The 24,578-nt window shown below is 40.5% G+C and overlaps 2 protein-coding genes across 2 annotated transcripts in view; both read left to right on the top strand.

Moving 5' to 3' along the window:
- Positions 1–8,117, top strand: part of LOC133642992 (uncharacterized) — a 46,785-nt gene extending 38,668 nt beyond the window's left edge. Inside the window, exons 10-12 of the mRNA XM_062037412.1 lie at positions 1,732–1,786; positions 1,861–2,583; positions 8,102–8,117. Of these exons, the coding sequence (XP_061893396.1) occupies positions 1,732–1,786; positions 1,861–2,583; positions 8,102–8,117 (794 nt within the window). The remainder of the gene's footprint in view (positions 1–1,731; positions 1,787–1,860; positions 2,584–8,101) is intronic.
- Positions 8,118–14,369: 6,252 nt separating this feature from the next.
- Positions 14,370–16,920, top strand: LOC133642971 (cyclic AMP-dependent transcription factor ATF-4-like). Its single transcript, XM_062037394.1, has 3 exons — positions 14,370–14,535; positions 15,207–15,635; positions 15,713–16,920. Exons 2-3 carry the CDS (start codon positions 15,311–15,313, stop codon positions 16,624–16,626), a joined length of 1,239 nt encoding a protein of 412 aa, XP_061893378.1. The 5' UTR covers positions 14,370–14,535; positions 15,207–15,310; the 3' UTR covers positions 16,627–16,920.
- Positions 16,921–24,578: the final 7,658 nt, after the last annotated feature.

The following is a 24,578-nucleotide window of genomic DNA, read 5'->3' as shown; positions in this document are numbered from 1 at the left end:
GTGTGCTAAGGGGGTGGGAGTCAGCATTTCCTACCTCCTATGCTGTGCAGGCTTTTTATTGTGGATTAATTGTGTGAATAAATATGATAAATATTGTCCAATTGGCATGTAATCGCTGATTGCACAGTCCCGGATCGTGATTGACCGGTGGCTTCCTCATGTTGCACGTGAGGGAGTTTTTGTTTTTTGTTTTTTTTACAATTTAGCTGCGTTTAGTGCAGTTATGGCCCGGGGGTAGAAACTGTTCCTGAGTCTATTTGTGCGGGTTCGCATGGTTCTGAAACGTCTGCCGGAAGGCAGCCGATCGAAGTGGCTGTTGCCGGGGTGGGATGGGTCCTTGAGTATGTTGGCTGCCTTCTTCAGGCAGCGGGAGTTATACAGTTCTTCCAGGGAGGGGAGGGGCCACCCGATGATTTTTAGGGCCGAGTTGACGACCCTCTGGAGAGCTTTCCTCTCTGCTGCTGTGCAGCTGCAGAACCATACGCAGATGCAGTATGTGAGGATGCTCTCCACAGAACGGCGGTAGAAGGACACCAGCAGATCCTGTCTCAGGTGGAGATTCCTGAGTACTCTCAAGAAGTAGAGCCTCTGCTGTGCCCTCTTGACGATGGCCGTGGTGTTGGTCCTCCATGACAGGTCCTCATCCAGGTGAACTCCCAGGAAGCGTAGGGATGAGACTCTTTCCACACATCCCCCGTTGATGTACAGGGGCTGTATGGTAGTTTTTCTCCTCCTGCTGTCCAAGATCACTTCCTGGGACTTGAGCTGGTTCAGCTTTCAAGTCGTTCGTGCCATTTCCAGGTCTAACTTGGGTGTCAAAGTTTACCAACTTGTCGGAATACGTCCTCAGTCTTCTAATATCCCGGTGAGAGGCATGATTTATTATCTAGGATCAAGTTTGTCGAGCAAGGAAACGAGGAAACAGCTGATCAGTCGATCATGTCAACATTAGCACAGAAGCTTTTGATTACGGCGCCGCTATGAATAGTTGGTCTGCGTTAGCACTTATTAACAATATCACTAATGCTTGGTTAATATTCGAATCACAAAATGTAAATGGAGTATTGTTGGCGGTTTTTAGATGTTTTTTATTGGGTTTTATGGGCGGAATGGAAGACCTCCCATTGGCGCCGCTGTAAGCAGACTTTTATTTACGAGTTAGAATGCGTTAAAAAAAAATAGATACATCTTCGTAATAATTGTGAACGATAGTCAAAATTCCCCAAAAAGTGCAGTTCCCCTTTAAAAGGCACATTGCCTACAAACAAAAAAGTTTTCCAGGCACTTCTTACTTCTTCAGATTAGACCGGAGGTTTGAATACTGCCCTGACTTGTGTAATACAAACAATAACACAGCGTTTTCTGTCTTTGCGTCGTACCTTGGTCGTACCTCGTTTTTACTACAAATGCTTGAAGGATAAATAAAATGGCGGATTCACACAGACCTTTGGGTAAGCCTTTACCATATACAGAGACATCCACGGACGTCACACGTCAGAAAAACGTCACAGGACTGACCAATTTCAAACGGACTGTTTGGAGGAAGTAGGGACGAAGGCCAGATTGGCGTGAAACTATCTCTGCAATGCCTCCACGGTTTGATTTAACATTTTTAGGACTTATGCAGATCCCAAATACACATAAGCAGGTACCATTTGGTTAGAAAAGTTGGTTTTGCATACTAAACTATATTGCATTTAATAATCAATAACTGTGCTGGACTTTTGACAGAGGCTGCTCACAAGACCCCATCAGTGTTTGGACTCGATATTAAGCAGGAAATAAGGTTTAAAAAAGTTAATAATAAGGTATAAATACCTCAGGAAATGATCATTCAAGTGTAGTTTATTTTCCTTCCAGGTCATTCAATCAGAGAGCCATGAATATAAGGCAAGCGCTTCATCTCTACAATGTTCTAATGAAACGGCGAAGTCGATGTCTAGGGTACTATGTTTCCGAGTTCAGATCCATCTCACAACTCCTGGACAAAGATGAGAAGAAGGTGAAAAATATGGGCATTGCCGGAGGCACCACGGGGGCAGTTGGTGGAGTAGCTGCATTGGTGGGCATCGCCTTAGCGCCCGTGACCATGGGAGTGTCGCTGATCGCAACGGCTGTCGGCGTCGGAATGGTGGGGGCGGCCGGTGGCATGGGCGTCCATGCCGCTACACCCAACAAGGAGATTAACGATCAAGAAAAAATTGAGAAGCTGGCCTGCGATTATGCGATGAGTGTCGCCGATATCGAACGCTGCCTGGGTTTGATCCTTTCTGAAGTGAACGAGCTGCAAAGGCACGACCTGGGGAGGTTGGAGCACGCCGGAGGAGTGCTGCCTGCCGCACTGACGCTGGCCCACAGGTCACAGGCGGTGAGGAATAACATCCACAACGGGAGACTTTCTTCTTACGCAAGTACAACGCCTTCTGAGAGGCTGCTGCAGGCCTTTGCTGCAGAAATGGACCAGTATTATAAAGACAAGGGCGGACATAAAAAGCTGAGGAAGTCCAACAAGAGCAGACTTTCTGGCAGAGTTCAACTGCTGGCTCGAAATCTGCAGGAGGAGCTGGATTATCTCAATGATATGTGGAAATGCTTCAATCAATCAATGAATCAAAGTTGATTTATATAGCCCTAAATCACAAGTGTCTCAAAGGGCTGCACTCAGATCCCACATCAGGGCAAGAAAAACTCAACCCAGTGGGATACAATGAGAAACCTTGGAGGGGACCGCAGATGTGGGGACACACCTTCTCATTCAATGTGTTTTCTTTATTTTCATGACTATTTACATTGTAGATGTCACTGAAAGCATCAAAACTATGAATGAACACATGTGGAGTTATGTACTTAACAAAAAAAGGGGAAATAACTGAAAACATGTTTTATATTCTAGTTTCTTCAAAATAGCCACCGTTTGCTCTGATTACCTTTTCGCACACTCTTGGCATTCTCTCAATGAGCTTCAAGAGGTAGTCACCTGAAATGGTTTTCACTTCACAGGTGTCATAGTTTTGATGCCTTCAGTAACAATCTGCAATGTAAATACTCACGAAAGTAAAGAAAACGCATTGAAATGAGAAGGTTTGTCCAAACTTTTGGCCTGTACTGTATATCTGTTTAATTGTATCCCAGCAACACAAGAAATTAAAACAACGTTGAGAACTTGTTGAATTTGGTCCTGACGTTGAGCAAATCAAACAAAACGTTGAAACAACATACTTTTTGACGGCGTTGAATCAATGTTGATCCTCAGTGCTGAGCTCTGTAGAACTTGCACCTGGCTCGCTGACAACAAGCTATCCATACACTTAGGTAAAACGGAATCCATCCTGTTTGGGTCCCACATCAACCTTAAGAAAGTCAATGACTTCACTATAAAAGTGGGTGACATTGTTATCACCAGGAAAGATGAGGTCATCTACCTAGGTTCCATTCTAGAGGCTAACCTTTCCTGTGATAAAATGGCAACCAAGGTAATCAAAAAGGTTAACCAACGAACGAGATTTCTCTACAGAATCTCCTCTCTGGTCAACAAAAGCACCATGAGGATTCTGGCGGGAACTCTCGTTCAACCCTTTTTTGATTACACATGCACCTCCTGGTACCCTAGCACCTCCAAAACCCTCAAATCTAAACTCCAAACATCCCAGAACAAGCTAGTCAGGTTACTTCTAGACCTCCACCCCAGATCCCACCTCAATCCTACCCACTTCTCCAAAGTGGGCTGGCTCAAGGTGGAGGACAGAGTTAAACAACTTGCACTGAGCCTAGTCTATACAATCCACTACACCTCCCTGATACAGAAGTACATGTCAAACTACTTCCTTAACGTAAATGACCGCCATAACCACAACACCAGGGGGAGCTCCACTAACCACGTTAAACCCAGATTCCGAACTAACAAAGGTCTTAAAGGCCTACTGAAATGATTTTTTTTTATTTAAACGGGAATAGCAGATCCATTCTATGTGTCATACTTGATCATTTCGCGATATTGCCATATTTTTGCTGAAAGGATTTAATAGAGAAAATTGACGATAAAGTTCGCAACTTTTGCTCGCTGATAAAAAAAAAGCCTTGCCTGTACCGGAAGTAGCGTGACGTCACAGGAGCTAGTATTCCTCACAATTCCCCATTGTTTACAATGGAGCGAGAGAGATTCGGACCGAGAAAGTGATGATTACCCCATTAATTTGAGCGAGGATGAAAGATTCGTAGATGAGGAACGTTACAGTGAAGGACTTGAGAGGCAGTGATGGACGTATCTTTTTTCGCTCTGACCGTAACTTAGGTACAAGCTGGCTCATTGGATTCCACACTCTCCTTTTTTTATTGTGGATCACGGATTTGTATATTAAACCACCTCGGATACTATATCCTCTTGAAAATGAGAGTCGAGAACGCAAAATGGACATTCAGTGCCTTTTATCTCCACGACAATACATCGGCGAAATGCTTTAGCTACGAGCTAACGTAATAGCATCGTGCTTTAACTGCATATAGAAACAAAAAAATAAACCTCTGACTGGAAGGATAGATAGAAAATCAACAATACTATTAAACCGTGGACATGTAAATACACGGTTAATGCTTTCCAGGCTGGCGAAGGTTAACAATGCTGTGCTAACGACGCCATTGAAGCTAACTTAGCAACGGGACCTCACAGAGCTATGCTAAAAACATTAGCTCTCCACCTACGCCAGCCAGCCCTCATCTACTCATCAACACCCGTGCTCACCTGCGTTCCAGCAGTCGGCAGAAGGACGAAGGACTTCACCCGATGCGTTTGGCGGCCCGGAGACGTAGGAAGTCAAGGTGAGGTCGGCGGCTAGCGCGGCCAGCGCGGCTAGCGCGGCTAGCGCTCCAACAAAGTCCTCCTGGTTGTGTTGCTGTAGTCCGCTGCTAATACACCGATCCCACCTACAACTGTCTTCTTTGCAGCCTTCATTGTTCATTAAACAAATTGCAAAAGATGTCCAAAATACTGTGGAATTATGAAATGAAAACAGAGCTTTTTGTATAGGATTCTACGGGTACCATAACTTCCGTTACTCTGACTTCGTCACGCGCATACGTCATCATACCGCGACGTTTCAGCCGGATATTTCCCGGGAAGTTTTAAAAGTCACTTTATAATTCAACCCGGCCATATTGGCATGTGTTGCAATGTTAAGATTTCATCATTGATGTATAAACTATCAGACTGCGTGGTCGGTAGTAGTAGGTTTCAGTAGGCCTTTAACTCATTCTCTTTCTATGCCACATCAATGTGGAATGCGCTCCCAACAGGTATAAAAGAAAGGGCATCTCTATCCTCCTTCAAAACCGCAATAAAAGTTCACCTCCAGGCAGCTACAACCCTAAACTAACACCCTCCCCGGATTGCTAATAATCAAATGTAAACAATCAAATGCAGATACTTTTTCTTATGCCTTCTGATCTCTCTCTCTCTCTCTCTCTCTCTCTCTCTCTCTCTCTCTCTCTCTCTCTCTCTCTCTCTCTCTATGTCCACTACTTGCTGTCCATATCCTACCCCCCCCCTCCTCCACACCCCTGATTGTAAAAAATGTAAATAATTCAATGTGATTATCTTGTGTGATGACTGTATTATGATGATAGTATATATCTGATAGTATATATCTGTATCATGAATCAATTTAAGTGGACCCCGACTTAAACAAGTTGAAAAACTTATTCGGGTGTTACCATTTAGTGGTCAATTGTACGGAATATGTACTTCACTGTGCAACCTACTAATAAAAGTCTCAATCAATCAAAACATGAATTCCATCCATCACTTTACTGAGCAAAACTCTTTATTGTCGGCCATAAACACATCACCAAAACATTAGTAAAACAAATTATATCTAGCCAAAGTGGTCATTTTCTGCAGTACAAACCAGACCAAAAGCAACTTTGTTATATCAACAGCAGCCGCTCGCTCTTTCTCACTTGCGCCAACACATGCACATATGGCACTTAGCCAGTGATGCGTTTACAGCCACACAAAAAGTCGGACAACTCCAACACCACACATAAAGTGTCATTCCAGGTCGTTACACTATGATTTACCAATCAAATGTGTGCTTATTCTAGTGTCATTTATTAGGAATCTTAATTTATAAATATTAATCATGAAATGCTGTTAGTATATTAAATAAATACTAATAAAAATATATTTTTTACAAACAGGAAGTTGCAGGAATGTACGCATGATCCCCTGCTTACATCTCATTGTGCAACATGTGAATGTTTTAATGGGAACTAAATGCAATGTCTGAAAGGGGTACAAATTATTTCCAAAGCAGGACCTCCACCCAGACAAACAATACAAGTACACAGTTCATGAAAAACAATATTTGTTGTTATTGTCATTGTAAGTGGGCCTAAACACTTATATTAGAAATGGAAATGACTGCTGTCATTTGATTATAATAATAAGAAAATGTTGTCTTTCTATCTGTGTTGGCCCTGCGATGAGGTGGGGACTTGTCCAGGGTGTACCCCGGCATCCGCCCAAATGCAGCTGAGATAGGCTCCAGCGTCTCCGAAAGGGACAAGCGGTAGAAAATGGATGGATGGATGGAGATGTAACTTGTTATTTAGTCAGGTTTGGGACAGGTGTGCTGCTGGTGTAGCCACAGTGTGCACGTCTGATGTTGCTCACATGGGCTCCACTGAATGCTCAGGGACTTTTTGCGTTTGCTCACACATGAACAATTAGAGGGAACATTGATTGACAGAGTGTGTACCTTCAGTGCTGAATGATGAGCAGAGGCAGAGTTCATCCTTAAATGGTGGTGGTGGAGGTGAAGTGGCATTGGAGTCTCTGTCTCTCTTTACTAGCTACGTCGAAGCATGTTGCTTATGTAGCTTGTTTCAGCAGATTTGAATTACTGTTTTGGGCAATAGATGGGATATATTTGATCCAAAGCACAATTTGCATTTAACTAAAATGTTATTTTCTTTGTGCTCGACAAAAGAAAAGTAGTGAAAATATCTCCATGTTAACAAACTCGACTTCTGGCTCCGCCATGATCAGACCACGCCCCCCCCCCCCTCCACACTCACACCCAGACACACACACAGAGCGCAGGTCTCTCTTCTCCGGTTTGTGACACAAGAAGTGAAGTGAATTACATTTATATAGCGCTTTTTCTCAAGTGACTCAAAGCGCTTTACATTGTGAAACCCAATATCTAAGTTACATTTAAACCAGTGTGGGTGGCACTGGGAGCAGGTGGGTAAAGTGTCTTGCCCAAAGACACAACGGCAGTGACTAGGATGGCGGAAGCGGGGATCGAACCTGCAACCCTCAAGTTGCTGGCACGGCCGCTCTACCAATTGAGCTGTACCGCCCCAAGAAGAATCAGAACGATGCAGCTCTCCGATAAAACACACTCTATACTACATAAAAAGTAACGTAAAATAACGCAGTAACGCATCATGTAGTAACGGTAACTGAGTTACTGAATATAAAAAATAACGCGTTAGATTACTAGTTACCGCCGAAACTAACGGCGTTACAGTAACCAACACTGATTATAATATAGCTGAGATAGGCTCCAGCGACCCCCCGTGACCCCAAAAGGGACAAGCGGTAGAAAATGGATGGATGGATTATGTAAACATTATCATTTAAGGGAAGAATGTAATACAAAATATCAATACAAAGTGTCAAGACAGTGTTTTTTTATTTTATTTTATTATTTTTAATTTTTTTTCATAAAGAAATACAATCATGTGTGCTTACGGACTGTATCCCTGCAGACTGTATTGATCTATATTGATATATAATTTATATATTGTGTTTTTTATGTTGATTTAATAAAATAAAAAAATGTTGTGGTGGTTGGGGACCACTGACTTATAGCATATAAAAATATTCTATTACTGTTAAGCAAATTATGAATAATAAAACACGCCAAAACATGTGCCCTTTTTCATAGCTACACGTATGACAAAAAAAACGCGTGAAAATCAGTGGTATTCAGTGAGGTAAGATTAATTAAATGCGCTGACAGTTCATTGCTCCTGCCAAATGAATTACACTGAGTGGAGCGGATCACCACTCCAAGATGGCGGCCCCGTGTCTTGTCAGCGCCAGAAGGCAGTAGCGGTCGATGCTGCGTCCCCTTATAAGATGTCTATGTGTGTGATGACAAATTGAACCGGAAGCAGTATTTTAACTTTTCTTTGTGTTTAGCTTGTTTTTAGCATAACGCTAACATCTTTGTTCAGCAGGAGTCCTCTTGGTCAGTGTACCTTCCGTTTATTCGATTTCCAATTCTTAAATGCAAAAAAACAACAAAGAAACATGCTAATCACAAAGGAAAAGCTAAAATACTGCTTCCGGTTCATTTTGTCGTCACACAAATAACCACGCATTTTGCATTTTGAATGAACATATATTCGATTATTGTGTTTATCTGGGAAAAAATCCATAAAAGGAAAACAGCACAAAATCTAATTGTATGGCAATGTTTTAATGAAAATCAACCCTTTTTTGTTTGTTTTAAAATCTGCCATATATATAAAAAAACGGCCCTAATTTTATTTTTTGATTTGCGTTTCAGAATTTGAAATAGAATGAATGGAAGGTACACGGACCGAATAACAATCTGTTTTCCATTTTTGTTGTTTTATTATCAAACCAAAAAACGGGGAAAGTTGATTTTTAAGTTAAATTATAAAGCGGTAAAAAATGGATGGATGGGTTATTTTTCTATTCCAAACGAAAAGCAGATGGCCGCGACGTACACGGACACCCAGTATGTAGTATTTATTTCACAGTCACACTGGGCTAAAAAGTTACATAATTGATTTCAACGCGTTTCGAATTGTATCGTTCTAAAAAAACAAAACAATTATTCCTGAATCGTATCGCAACCACAAATTTGGAATCGAATTGTTGTTAAAACGAATCGTTACACCCCTAATTTTTAGATACTTGTGTGCAGGGACGTGCACATGATTATAGAGGGGCAGGGGCTCAAAGTCAGAAAAGGGCAGGAATTTTTTTTTTGGTCCTTTACACAATATGGAAATTAATGTAAAATTCAATTTGCTAATAGGAAGCTAACTGTAACGACCGGGTCGCATCGTGGTGCGAGGTGTTCTCCCAAGGATGCAGACGGGCTCGGACACAGCTTGCAGGTAGGAAAAATGATTTATTCAAGAACTAAATCAGACAGGAGAAAAAACAAAAGGACTAGCATGGGAGCTAGCAAGCAAAAAAATAGCATAGCCTGAAAGCTAGCAGGAAACAAAGCGGTCGATACTTGTTGCATATGAGCAAATTAGGAAGCCAGGCAGAGTGCTGCCTGGGCGAAGACTAAATAGCCCTCTGATTAGTGCCCGGACAACAGGTGAGCGTCTCGAACACTAACCAGAGGCAGCTGAGCATAATCTGCCGTCATGGCAACAGAAACAAAAACAAGGTGCTGAAAACACATGTGACACTAAAAAGTAAACAAACTGTGATCCGAGCAGCGGATCCTAACACTAACTACTTAGCTGTGTGTCCTTTGTAAGTAAAAGTGATTGCCATTTCTTTTGTGTCAACAAATTATTGTCATAATGAGTTAATTCACATTATCATAGGCTTGGAAGACATGAAAAGCAACAAAACACTGGTTTATTATTAGGCTATTTTTTGTTAAAGATAAGCACTTTAATATTGAACATTGAACAGTGCAACATGAACTTTGAAAAAAAATACAAAAATAAATACCCAAATGGAAAAAACTTAAATGTGAAAATCTGTCCTTCCCTTAACTTGATGAAAACACCATCAAGTTGTAACTTATGGTCTATCTCACTTAATGCTCAGACTAAACAACTGAAACCCAAAAATATGGACCAGGGGCCAGTAGAGGGCTGTATCCTTTCTTTTTTTGGCATTGGGCTGCAGGCATAATCAACATGAATCAAGTTTAAATACAGATGGCAATATTCCTAACAGATAACCTACATCTTATATCCCCAGAATGCTGAAATTATTATTATTATTAATAATAATAATAATCCATCCATCCATCCATTTTCTACCGCTTATTCCCTTTGGGGTCGCGGGGGGCGCTGGAGCCTATCTCAGCTACAATCGGGCGGAAGGCGGGGTACACCCTGGACAAGTCGCCACCTCATCGCAGGGCCAACACAGATAGACAGACAACATTCACACTCACATTCAAACACTAGGGCCAATTTAGTGTTGCCAATCAACCTATCCCCAGGTGCATGTCTTTGGAGGTGGGAGGAAGCCGGAGTACCCGGAGAGAACCCACGCAGTCACGGGGAGAACATGCAAAGTCCACACAGAAAGATCCCGAGCCCGGGATTGAACCCCAGACTACTCAGCACCTTCGTATTGTGAGGCAGACGCACTAACCCCTCTGCCACCGTGCTGCCCTAATAATAATAATAATAATAATTGTTATTATTATTATTATTATCATTATCATTGTTCTTCTTATTATTATTGTTATTATTATCATTATTATTATTATTATTTTGTTAACCCACACAGTAATAGCAAAGTCACAATAACCTTATATCTAAAACTCTACTGTGAGAGAAATGTGATCCGCCGTAAACGTGCATTTTATTTTGAAAATTAACCCGGTGTTTTATTTTGTACATTACTTCCTGTCCCGCACGATCCGCTCTGCTCTGTGCGGACTTGATGTGCCGGGCTCAATTGATGCGCCGTGCTCCGACGTCCGGCAAAAACAGAAGCTGACACATTGACTACAAGAATAATACAGCGTTTTTCTGAAATATTACCCATATTAGATGCTGAATAAGTGGACGGCGACTAGACCATAACTCACAGGTTCAAGTTGCTCAGAACTTGCACCTGGCTCGCTGACAACAAGCTATCCATCCACTTGGGTAAAACAGAATCCATCCTGTTTGGGTCCCACATCAAACTTAAGAGAGTCAATCACTTCACCATAAAAGTAGGTGACAGTGTCATCACCAGGAAAGATGAGGTCATCTACCTAGGTTCCATTCTAGAGGCTAACCTTTCCTGTGATAAAATGGCAACCAAGGTAATCAAAAAGGTTAACCAACGAACGAGATTTCTCTACAGAATTTCCTCTCTGGTCAACAAAAGCACCTTGAGGATTCTGGCGGGAACTCTCGTTCAACCCTTTTTCGATTACGCATGCACCTCCTGGTACCCTAGCACCTCCAAAACCCTCAAATCTAAACTCCAAACATCTCAGAACAAGCTAGTCAGGTTACTTCTAGACCTCCACCCCAGATCCCACCTCCCTCCTACCCACTTCTCTAAAGTGGGCTGGCTCAAGGTGGAGGACAGAGTTAAACAACTTGCACTGAGCCTAGTCTATAAAATCCGCTACACCTCCCTGATACCGAAGTACATGTCAAACTACTTCCTTAACGTAAATGACCGCCATAACCACAACACCAGGGGGTGCTCCACTAACCACGTTAAACCCAGATTCCGAACTAACAAAGGTCTTAACTCATTCTCTTTCTATGCCACATCAATGTGGAATGCGCTCCCAACAGGTATAAAAGAAAGGGCATCTCTATCCTCCTTCAAAACCGCTATAAAAGTTCACCTCCAGGCAGCTACAACCCTAAACTAACACCCTCCCCGGATTGCTAATAATCAAATGTAAACAATCAAATGCAGATTCTTTTTCTTATGCCTTCTGATCTCTCTCTCTCTCTCTCTCTCTCTCTCTCTCTCTCTCTCTCTCTCTCTCTCTCTCTCTCTCTCTCTATGTCCACTACCCCCCCCCCCACCCCACCCCCCCTCCACACTCCTGATTGTAAATAATGTAAATAATTCAATGTGATTATCTTGTGTGATGACTGTATTATGATGATAGTATATATGATAGTATATATCTGTATCATGAATCAATTTAAGTGGACCCCGACTTAAACAAGTTGAAAAACTTATTCGGGTGTTACCATTTAGTGGTCAATTGTACGGAATATGTACTTCACTGTGCAACCTACTAATAAAAGTCTCAATCAATCAATCAATCAATCCACTGTCACGTCTGAGTAACCCTGGCTGCAGCCCGCAGATCGAGGAGGGACTAAACGTTTAAAGGAAGCGGCAGGCTCAAACAACCCGGTATTACAAGAAAACGTGGAGTTTTTGTACTGCTGTTTTTTTTTGTTTTGTTTTGTTTTTTTACATCCCTGACAGGAATTTATTAATGTTGTTTAAAGAAAAAAAAACACACACACACAGGCAGAGGGCACTTTTTAAGACGAGGCAAAAAAGGGCAGGGGCTCAGGCACCCATAGGGCCCTATGTGTGCACGTGCCTGCTTGTGTGTTTGACAAGTTAATACAGATAGTGGAGTTTTAGTAAACATCAGGTAGTGATATTGTTTTGAAATAACACATATGTGTTTTGTGTAATTGCTCTCTCTGGCGAGCTCACGATTATTTCAACATGTCATGGAAGAAAGATATCCTCTTACAGTGTTGGCGCTAGGAATTTTCAAAATGGGGTCCCAGGGACCCCAACAAGTCATAAAAATGGGGTCTCACTTTTTTGTAAAGTGATGTAGTGAGCCAAGTAAAATTAGGTAGCAGAATACATGAAATGATGTGGCAGGCTACCTGAAATTATGTGACAGGCCATGTAAAATGAAGTGGCAGGCCACATAAAATTATGTTGTGGGCCACAGAAATAACATGGTGGGCCAAGTAAAATTATGTGTCAGAACATATTAAATGATGTGGCAGGCCACATAATATGATGTGACAGGCCCCCTAAAATGATGTGGCAGGCCATTTAGAATCATGTGGCAGGCCACGTAAAATGATGTAGTGGGCCAAGCAAAATTAAGTGGCAGACCACATAATGGCACATGGCGGGCCAGATCTGGCCCGGGCCAGATCTGGCCCGGGCCTTGCATTTGACACGTATTCTAAAATCCATAAGTGACCCTGAGCTGTGGTATGCCTTTAAGTCAGAATAAATATAAAATAGAGTGTACAAATGTTATATTTTGGCATGGCAAGAAATGATCAAAGACACTTCCGCTTGCTTACAGGAAGTTGCTTTTTGTGTTGTCCATTGTGTGTTTGTTGTGCTTTCATTTTGCTTGCAACTTAAAGCAAAACGAATAACCGAGAGACAGATCTTAAGCGCTCTTAAGTTAAGGTACCACTGTATTTAAGTATTGAGGTGGCGACTTGTCCAGGGTGTACCCCGCCTTCCGCCCGATTGTAGCTGAGATAGGCTCCAGCGCCCCCCGCGACCCCGAAGGGAATAAGCGGTAGAAAATGGATGGATGGATGGATGTATTTAAGTATTAGCCGCAAATGTGCCGCGACTTTGAGACCCTGCTAGAGATGCTAAAAAAGAAACAAACAACAGAGGAAAAATGCCAAGTCGCAAATTTGTTGAAAACTCAAATAGTTCAACAAGCCGACATCCATCCATTTTCTACCGCTTGTCCCTTTTGGGGTCACGGGGGGGTGCTAGAGCCTATCTCAGCTGCATTCGGGTGGAAGGCGGGGTACACCCTGGATAAGTCACCACCTCATCACAGGGCCAACACAGATAGACAGACAACATTCACACTCACATTCACAAGCCAACAGACTTTGATGAAATTAAGTGAAAAAATGTTTTAATTTTAAAAATAAAGTTAAAGTACCAATGATTGTCACAAACACACTAGGTGTAATGAATACTTAAAATAAAATAAAAGTTTAAATTATATTAAAGTGTAACCTAGCTGTGCTCAGATTTGAGATAATATACAAGAGAAACCCATATAGGAAATGACTTAGTGTGGATTTTAACAAAATTGTTTAATACTTATGTATAGCTGGTAAGAGTAACATATATTTAAAAAAAAATATTACTTAAAAGTTTACATTTTTCATGGTAGCAATAACTAGCCCAGTAATTAAGTCTCATTTTAGGAAGCGGGGAGAGGCAACATATGCTAATGTTCATGTATTTTAAAAATTGTATTAATCAAGAATGCAATCATATCAATGTGCAGGACACTTTTCTCATTAAAAAAATATGTATTTTCCTGACAATATTATCTTGCATTTATATATTTTATTAATTGGGGATTCATATGGTCCATAAGGAAAAACGCTCCCTATCTTGACTCATTTTCAAATATTGTGCAAGTGAATTGAATGCCATTAAAACCCTCTTTCCTGATTCTTCTTTTTCACCGGGATGGTATATTTTTTTAACATTTGAATACTTATTATACACTGACTTATTTATTTTAAGATGTTTATAAACTTTCGTGAAATGCAGACCCAGGCGGAGTAATCGTCAACGTTACGGAAGGATACAGCAAGCCGCAGCACAAACTATAAAGATCACAGCTCGTTGCCGTGAGCCGTTTTATTTCTACTTCGGACCGAGACGACAGCAGCATTCCGGGACTACTGTCTGTTTTTGCCGAAATGGCAGCGTAAACGTGTGCAGCGCCCAGCAGCCTCCAACAAACAGTGCATCCAACCAGTGCACTGAGTCACTTCTAATTCAGCAAACATGTCGTAAGTATTCCTTTAAATATTTGGGCTTTCTACGTTAACGTGTGTTGGGGCCTAGCACGGCGCCACATGCCACGCTGTCTCCTTATTCGATATTAAACATTCACATTTTTGTATTGTAGCTACGATATAGTAGATTAATGAATACACAATGTAATTATAGTCGTAGGTTTTGTCAAACTAAGGATTAACTGTGGCTGATTTAACGCTTGAGATTTCCTAAGCAATTGTGCGATTAAATGTATCCCAAATAGTCCAGCTCTTTAACTCACCATTGCTAAATAAAGCTGATTTTGTTAATATTCCCAACAAATTCGAGTTACGACTGTTGGGACTGCTTTCAAATTGCTATGACTTTTATTTCACAAATGCCAACGTGGCCGTTAAAGCTAATCAGTTTTACTGGTGTTAAAATGGCGGCGTGGCCTTCATTGGGGGATGGGAACTCTTTGACCTATTTGAGGCAGAATGACGTCACGGTAAACCACGTGACATGCAGCGCCTTATTTGTCAGAGAGGGGGTAGTGTTGAGCCACTATTCTCGGCACCAGCCCTGTTGTAAAGATGATGAAAGCCAATATAGAGCACAAAGAGTATCTTGTATAGTTATTTACAAGAACAGCAAAAGTTGTATTTTATTTTAATGATTAAAATGTCTCCATATTTATTCCCAGGTCCCACGTGGAAACCCTCAGCACTGCTGCACGCGACAGCATCAAAGACTTCGGCGGCCTCCGAGCATTATTTCGCACTCCGTTCGTGACCAATAACAGCCACTATGACCACGACGACGACAAGCTCACAGTTTGGCCTGGAAGACATGGAGGTCCTTCTATGGGAGCCTTCCTCTCCCATGGCTGACTCTATGGGCTTCGAGGTGTCTCACTCTGACCACTGCAAAGGAGGACCAACCTCAGTGGATGGAATGGCAGCACCAGTGTCACCTTTTAACCTATCATCTCAGTCTTCTCCAACTTTCTATTCCCCCCCACACTCGCCGCCAGTGATCTTCCAGGGGAAATCTGGGATTTCATCTGAGCCGCTCCCCTTTCCCTTGTTGGATAACTCGGGTCAGTTGAGAGATGCTGCGATGGACGGCAAAGGTAATGACATGATTATGACGGCGTATTCTTTGAATCTACATTTGGAACCTTCATAATGTGCTTGTTTTGATCCTCAGATGACATGTTTGGGGACCTGGACTGGATGGCCGAAAGGATGGATCTGAGTGACCTCGACCTGGATTCTCTGATAGGCCCCTGCGTCCCAGATAAAGATTCTCCAAGTGATCCCGATGAGTTCATGGCCTCCCTCGAGCTCGATTCGCTCCCAATCCAAACCCTTTCGAGCATCGCCACTGCCTCCGCACCTGATGTTCCCTACCCCCAGGCTGCTGGTTCCGATCCCTCTGAGGTTTGTGGTGTTCCTTCCCCTGTCCAGTCTATCCCAGAGCCCCAAGAGGACTCGGAAATCAAATCCGAGCCGACCTCTTGTGACTCCCCACGCTCTACATCCCCCTCCATCGCCGCTTCCCCTGCCTACACCCTGGACCTTGGCAGTGAAGTGGATGTCCCCACGAGTGAGGTGGGTCCGGTAGCTGTGGCGCCTCCGGTCCAGAGGGTTGTTCTTTCCCTTTCACCAACCAGGATCGTCCTATTGCTGGCTCCTCAAAACAACGCAGGGCTCCTTGCCGCTGCACCCACCGTCACTCCTCATTCCCCTTCTGCGTGGTCCTCCAGAAGCAGACCCTACCCCAAACCCAATGCTAGCCCGCCTTCGCCCACAGTCAAATTCAAGTCGTGTGCAGACGAGAGCGCGGTGTCAAAGGTGCCCGGAAACAAAACGGACGGAAGAACGGCGTCGAAGGCGCCCAAGAACAAGAAAGAGAAGAAGATGGAGCAGAATAAGACGGCAGCGACGCGTTACAGACAGAAAAAGAGGGTGGAGCAGGACACCTTGTTGATAGAGCACACCACTCTGGAGAGGAAGAATGTGGAGTTGAGTGAGAAGGCAGAGTCTATGGCCAGAGAGATTGAGTACCTAAAGGAGCTCATGGAGGAAGTTCGTGTGGCAAGATTAAAGAGCGGCCCCTAGTGTTCAGCACTGAAGAGTTTGAACATTACTATATGTGCACTGTTTTTATCTGTTGCAAAATATATAATCTCTATAATGTGATTTAAGCACATAATACCCTGGTTGTAATTGACAGCACACCATGTGTATCTCCTTTATGACATTACTACTGTAATTATGTCAAACATACATCCTCCATGTATTGCTTATTTCTCATTGACTGGGCCTCAGTTACAGTGTAGTTGGTCCTTTTTATGTAAAATGTTTCAGTATGTATTACAAAATAAACCTGTATTCTGTTTAAATAAACATTAAAATGTAATTGTGTGTTGTGCATTGAGTTGTAACATTAAATAGTAAATAATTGTCTTCCTAGCAATAAAATTCCACCCAGATAAAGTGAAGTATTAAATACAACCATGAAAGGTCCTGTGTGTTAACATTTTAGTAACGAATGCATAAATGTCAGCCTCGCTACTAAACGTTCTTTTCATGGCGTTAATATCTACAAAACGGAACCAATTACTACCTGTGTGTGCTGTCCGGTCACATTTGATGGAGCACAGTCAATGTACGGTGCTGTGCTCTGAGTGGCATGTCACAGCGGCGTTGAGCTAGCAACGGAGATTACGAAAGCCCACAGCAAAGTCGAGTTATTTGTGTAAAACAGGTAAGTGCTCAGTTAACTATTTGTGAATCCAGAACAAACAAGTTAAAATATGGTTGAAGACCGGATGGGAAAATTTTTTATCCATGTCACAATTTGGTTTAGGACCCGGATGTGGAAGCAGCGTTTGAAAACATTGCGGTGAAAGTGAAATCATTTTAGAAATCATTCTAAGCCTAAGCTTTTTACTTAATGTCTTTGTACTTTTTAGTCCATAAGGCTGTGATTCATGAGAGATTCCAACAAGATCTGCTATGACTGACAATCCCAGAACAAAGTGCCATTCATAAGTATGCTGCAGTAAGAGTCACCAATAATGCAGCGCTTATGAACGTACAATCATACCAATCAATTAACCTGCTTTTGGGTGTAATGCGCTTTTAATTTTGTGTCAACTTTGGCGCATGCTGTGTCCGTGTTTTTTCCCCCACGGTGTGCTGGCATTGAGGGCATAAGAGCGGAAAAAAGCTGACGCTGGTGCTGACGTCTGCAAAGCTTCAATAGTCCCTGCAGATATGTGTACATTCAGCTTATAACTGGTTCTGGCTGTGCACACTTGGACTGCTCCACACTTGCCTCCATTTACTTAAAACAACAATCTATATTTGGTAATAAGCCAAGATTGAGATGGTGCAGAGCTCCATCCTTATAAAACAGAAAAATACTTACCGTAAGCTGTTGGGGTGATACTGTATGTTCGTACAGTTGGTATAGTGATTCTCAAACTGGGAGTACACAGACTCTTTCTAGAAGTACGCCAAATAATTCATTAAATAATGTGTTAAAGGCCTACTGAAATGATTTTTATTTATTTAAACGGGAATAGCAGATCCATTCTATGTGTCATACTTGATCATTTCGCGATATTGCCATATTTTTGCTGAAAGGATTTAGTAGAGAAAATCGACGATAAAGTTCGCAACTTTTGCTCGCTGATAAAAAAAGCCTTGCCTGTACCGGAAGTAGCGTGACGTCACAGGAGCTAGGATTCCTCACAATTCCCCGTTGTTTACAATGGAGTGAGAGAGATTCGGACCGAGAAAGTGATGATTACCCCATTAATTTGAGCGAGGATGAAAGATTCGTGGATGAGGAACGTTACAGTGAATGACTTGAGAGGCAGCGATGGACGTATCTTTTTTCGCTCTGACCGTAACTTAGGTACAAGCTGGCTCATTGGATTCCACACTCTCCTTTTTCTATTGTAGATCACAGATTTGTATTTTAAACCACCTCGGATACTATATCCTCTTGAAAATGAGAGTCGAGAACGCGAAATGGACATTCAGTGCCTTTTATCTCCACGACAATACATCGGCGAAATGCTTTAGCTACGAGCTAACGTGATAGCATCTTGCTTTAACTGCATATAGAAACAAAATAAATAAACCCCTGACTGGAAGTATAGATAGAAAATCAACAATACTATTAAACCGTGGACATGTAAATACACGGTTAATGCTTTCCTGGCTGGCGAAGGTTAACAATGCTGTGCTAACGACGCCATTGAAGCTAACTTAGCAACCGGACTGCACAGAGCTATGCTAAAAACATTAGCTCTCCACCTACGCCAGCCAGCCCTCATTTGCTCATCAACACTCGTGCTCACCTGCGTTCCAGCGATCGGCAGAAGGACGAAGGACTTTACCCGATGCGTTTGGCGGCCCGGAGACGTAGGAAGTCAAGGTGAAGTCGGCGGCTAGCGCGGCTAGCGCTCCAACAAAGTCCTCCTGGTTGTGTTGCTGTAGTCCGCTGCTAATACACTGATCCCACCTACAACTGTCTTCTTTGCAGCCTTCATTGTTCATTAAAAAAATTGCAAAAGATGTCCAGAATACTGTGGAATTATGAAATGAAAACAGAGCTTTTTGTATAGGATTCTACGGGGTACCATAACTTCCGTTACTCGGACTTCGTCACGCGCATACGTCATCATACCGCGATGTTTCAGCCGGATATTTCCCGGGAATTTTAAAATGTCACTTTATAAGTTAACCCGGCCGTATTGGCATGTGTTGAAATGTTGATTGATTGATTGATTGATTGAGACTTTTATTAGTAGGTTGCACAGTGAAGTACATATTCCGTACAATTGACCACTAAATGGTAACACCCGAATAAGTTTCTCAACTTGTTTAAGTCGGGGTCCACTTAAATTGATTAATGATACAGATATATACTATCATATATACTATCATCATAATACAGTCATCACACAAGATAATCACATTGAATTATTTACATTATTTACAATCAGGAGTGTGGAGGGGGGGTGGGGTGGGGGGGTGGGGATATGGACATCAAGTAGTGGACATAGAGAGAGAGAGAGAGAGAGAGAGAGAGAGAGAGAGAGATCAGAAGGCATAAGAAAAAGAATCTGCATTTGATTGTTTACATTTGATTATTAGCAATCCGGGGAGGGTGTTAGTTTAGGGTTGTAGCTGCCTGGAGGTGAACTTTTAGTGCGGTTTTGAAGGAGGATAGAGATGCCCTTTCTTTTATACCTGTTGGGAGCGCATTCCACATTGATGTGGCATAGAAAGAGAATGAGTTAAGACCTTTGTTAGTTCGGAATCTGGGTTTAACGTGGTTAGTGGAGCACCCCCTGGTGTTGTGGTTATGGCGGTCATTTACGTTAAGGAAGTAGTTTGACATGTACTTCGGTATCAGGGAGGTGTAGCGGATTTTATAGACTAGGCTCAGTGCAAGTTGTTTAACTCTGTCCTCCACCTTGAGCCAGCCCACTTTAGAGAAGTGGGTAGGAGTGAGGTGGGATCTGGGGTGGAGGTCTAGAAGTAACCTGACTAGCTTGTTCTGAGATGTTTGGAGTTTAGATTTGAGGGTTTTGGAGGTGCTAGGGTACCAGGAGGTGCATGCGTAATCGAAAAAGGGTTGAACGAGAGTTCCCGCCAGAATCCTCAAGGTGCTTTTGTTGACCAGAGAGGAAATTCTGTAGAGAAATCTCGTTCGTTGGTTAACCTTTTTGATTACCTTGGTTAAGATTTCATCATTGATATATAAACTATCAGACTGCGTGGTCGGTAGTAGTGGCTTTCAGTAGGCCTTTAAACTGTGTGTATATACTTGCCAACCTTGAGACCTCTGATACTGGGTGGGGCTGGGGGCATGGTTAATAGGGGAGTATATTTACAGCTAGAATTCACCAACTCAAGTATTTCATATATATATATATATATATATATATATATATATATATATATATATATATATATATATATATATATATATATATATATATATATATATATATATATATATATATATATATATATATGTGTGTATGAAATACTTGACTTTCAGTGAATTCTAGCTATATATATATATATATATATATATATATATATATATATATATATATATATATATATATATATATATATATATATATATATATATATATATATATATGTATATATTTTTTTTTTTAAATTTATTTTATTATACATATAAATAAAATAAATACTTGAATTTCAGTGTTCCGGAGGCTATCCAGTAGATGGCAGTATTGTCCTGTTTAACTTCTCCGTTCATGACTTAGTATATAATTTCGGCCACCGTGTTCAATGGAGAATTCTGTTCTACAAAATGTACAGGCAGCATACCCCTTCCCCTTCGAACTGTCCTGGATGAACTGAAATTCTTGTTTCCATTCGTTTTGGAACTTGCAAGCATATTTCTTCATCTTGCTCGTCGACGGCGTCGCCATGTCTGTAACTTCCTCGTTCTTCTGCTTCGTCTCGTTGTTGTGTGCGCAGTTGTGCACTCTACTTTCTAAAAGCCGTAGATGTTATGATGTCATTGGGCAGGCAAGCTGTTTATATTGTGGGAAAGCGGACGTGAGAACAGGCTGTCCCCACTCAGGTCCGCATTGAGCTGGAGGGGGCGTGGCCTCCAGCTCCGGCTGAATACCGGGAGTTTGTTGTGAGAAAATTTCTGCCGGGAGGTTATCGGGAGAGGCGCTGAATACCGGGAGTCTCCCGGTAAAACCGGGAGGGTTGGCAAGTATGGTGTAATGTTCCAGTAGCAAAAAATATTAGTTATGCTTGTTAAATAAAACATCGGTCTTGTTTTTAGTCAATACCTAGGCCTACTACGCTACTGTGTTTTAATGTCGGTCATTATAGTGGTACTTGGAGAGCCAAGAGTTTTCTGAGATGGTACTTGGTGAAAAAAGTTTGAGAATCACTGGCCTATGCCAGTAAGTTTTCCCTATAAAACTTACTCCTCCGAGGGCCGCATATTAACAGCATGCAGACCCCGTTTTTGGGGGGCGGTTTGGGCTGGCTCCATAATTTTCTTTTATATGCAAAATGTGTGAAATACAAAAAATAAAGTTTTGTTTTGTAGAATGTTTTCTTTTTGATCCAGGATGTGTTTATTTTGTATGCAAAATGTGTGAAAGTAAAAATAAGGTTTGTTTTGATCTGTAGAATTTGCTAAATAAATGTAAAACAAAATACAAATACAAAATTAAAAACATTTTGTTTTGATCCAAGACATGTTCTTTTTGGTCTGTAGAATGTTTAAAATATATATATAAAAATAAAAAAAATCCAAAAGGAGTAAAATACGAAATTTGTTTTGATCCAGTACGTGTTTATCTTGTCTGTAGAAGTGGTAAAATAAAAAAATAAATTAAAAAAATGAGTTGATGGCCATCGGGCCGCATTTTGGAGACGTTTGATATAGGGCATGAATAAATATGGTCACATTTCATAATTTTAGGAAATAAAAAAGCAAGTTTACGAAAAATTAAGAATGTTTTTATTTTGACTTATTACATTAATCATTTTCAATTGTATACTTTTTATTAAGACATGAACAAAATAATGTATTACACAAAATAATTTACAAAACATTTTATTTTTCAGATTCTAAATAATACATTCCCCATTCTTTATTTTATGTTATATCATTTTGTAGTGATTTATGTTATATTTTGTACTAGTTTGTACAATAATCTGTTCTAATGTTACACAAGTTTCATTACCGTATTTTACAGTGAAATACAAATTTAAATTGCTGTGAAATATAAGGATATCATACATTTTACACTCCTTTGTTGTAATGTTACAGTTGATTAAAGTATTTCACTGTGAAATAACCATTAATTGCTGTGAAATATCAGGATATAACTTTTATAGTAATTTGTTGTAATATTACAGTACATTTTGATTAAAGTATTCTACTGTGAAATAACATTTAGATAATGTAAAATATAGGGGTAATGTAATTTGTTGTAATATTAAACTACATTTTTCATTGTTTTTTTGACTGTGAAATAACATTTAATTGCTGTGAAATATTAAGAATATAGTAATTTGTTGTAATATTACAGTACATTTTGATTACAGTATTCTACTATGAAATAAAATTTAGATAATGTAAAATATAGGGGTAATGTAATTTGTTGTAATATTAAACTCAATTTTTCATTGTTTTTTTGACTGTGAAATAACATTTAATTGCTGTGAAATATAAGAATATAGTCATTTGTTGTAATATTATAGTACATTTTGATTACAATATTTTACTGTGAAATAACATTTAGATCATGGGAAATATTGGGATATTGTAATTTTCACAGTAATTTGTTGTGATATTAGACTCTTTTTTTAAACTCTTTTTTTGACTGTGAAATAATTTAATTGCATTGAAATATAAGAGTATAGTCATTTGTTGTAATATTACGGTACATTTTCATTACAGTATTTTACTGTGAAATAACATTTAGATCCTGTGAAATATTGGGTTACAGTAAATTTTCACAGTAATGTGTTGTAACATTTAGACTCTTTTTTTTTACTGTGACATATAAGCGGTAGAAAATGGATGGATGGATGGATAACATTTAATTGCTGTGAAATATAATAATTTAGTAATTTGTTGTAATATTATAGTACATTTTGATTACAGTATTTTACTGTGAAATAACATTTAGATCATGTGAAATATTGGGATATAGTAATTTTTACAGTAATTTGTTGTAATATTACAGTACATTTTGATTACAGTATTGTACTATGAAATAACATTTAAAAAATGTGAAATATTGGGATATTGTAATTTTCACAGTCATTTGTTGAAATATTAGACTCTTTTTTTTGACTGTGAAATAACATTTAATTGCTGTGATATAAAGAATATCGTCATTTGTTGTAATATTACAGTACATTTTGATTACAATATTTTACTGTGAAAAATTGCTGTGAAAACCTGGTAATTTTTTTTTACAATTTCTTCCTTAAGGACAGAATTTATTCATATATTTTTAAAAAGCCAAACATACACAACAATATATCCGTATCTTTTTATTTTTATACCAATGAACCAAAGTTATCACCATGGAGAGGGACAACACAGCAAGTCACGTCACTTTTGGGTGCCAGTGAAGTGTCCAAACTTACAGAATGGTGCACAAAAATGCGCGACTAAAAGCAACATTAACAACATTTACAGTGTGAATACAGTGTAAGTCATGCTTTGTAAGCGCTGTGCTAGGCTACGTCACGACAAGAAAGCATAGAGCCTACAGTTTACAGCACGACATAAGTCACATATAAATACGGTGCGTGTAAAAGTATTTTCCTCCTGAAAATGCTTGCAGCTGTCGAAGTACAGGGATGTGATGTCAGATATTCAAGCAGAGAGATGTACAAAACCCAAAACCAGTGAAGTTGGCACGTTGTGTAATTCGTAAATAAAAACAGAATACAATGATTTGCAAATTCTTTTCAACTTATATTCAATTGAATAGACTGCAAAGACAAGATATTTAATGTTCGAACTGGGAAACTTATTTTTTTTATGCCTTTTCAATGAGAGGCAGGTCTGGACTACAGGCAGGCCAGTCTAGTACCCACACTCTGTTACTACGAAGCCATGCTGTTGTAACACGTGGCTTGGCATTTTCTTACTGAAATAAGCAGGGGCGTCCATCATAACGTTGCTTGGATGGCAATATATGTTGCTCCAAAACCTGTATGTACCTTTTCAGCATTAACGGTGCCTTCACAATGTGTAAGTTACCCATGCTTTGGGCACTAATACACCCCCATACCATCACAGATGCTGACTTTTTAACTTTGCGCCTAGAACATTCGGGATGGTTCTTTTCCTCTTTGGTCCGGAGGACACGAGGTCCACAGTTTCCAAAAACAATTTGAACTGTGGACTCGTCAGACCACAGAACACTTTTCCACTTTGCATCAGTGCATCTTAGATGAGCTCGGGCCCAGCGTACCCGGCAGCGTTTTTGGGTGTTGTTGATAATTGGCTTTCGCTT

This window comes from Entelurus aequoreus, linkage group LG25 (assembly GCF_033978785.1).
Source record: "Entelurus aequoreus isolate RoL-2023_Sb linkage group LG25, RoL_Eaeq_v1.1, whole genome shotgun sequence".
NCBI classification, from domain to species: Eukaryota; Metazoa; Chordata; class Actinopteri; order Syngnathiformes; family Syngnathidae; genus Entelurus; species Entelurus aequoreus.
The sequence above is the reverse complement of the archived record's forward strand: the minus strand, read 5'-3'. Positions and strand labels throughout refer to the sequence as shown.

What these genes read in the sequence shown, in the direction of transcription:
- LOC133642971 (XM_062037394.1), top strand. Translation starts at nt 15,311, where the DNA reads ATGACCACGACGACGACAAGCTCACAGTTTGGCCTGGAAGACATGGAG. An exon ending in TGCTGCGATGGACGGCAAAG is followed by an intron (nt 15,636 to 15,712) that starts GTAATGACATGA and finishes TTTGATCCTCAG; the next exon opens with ATGACATGTTTGGGGACCTG.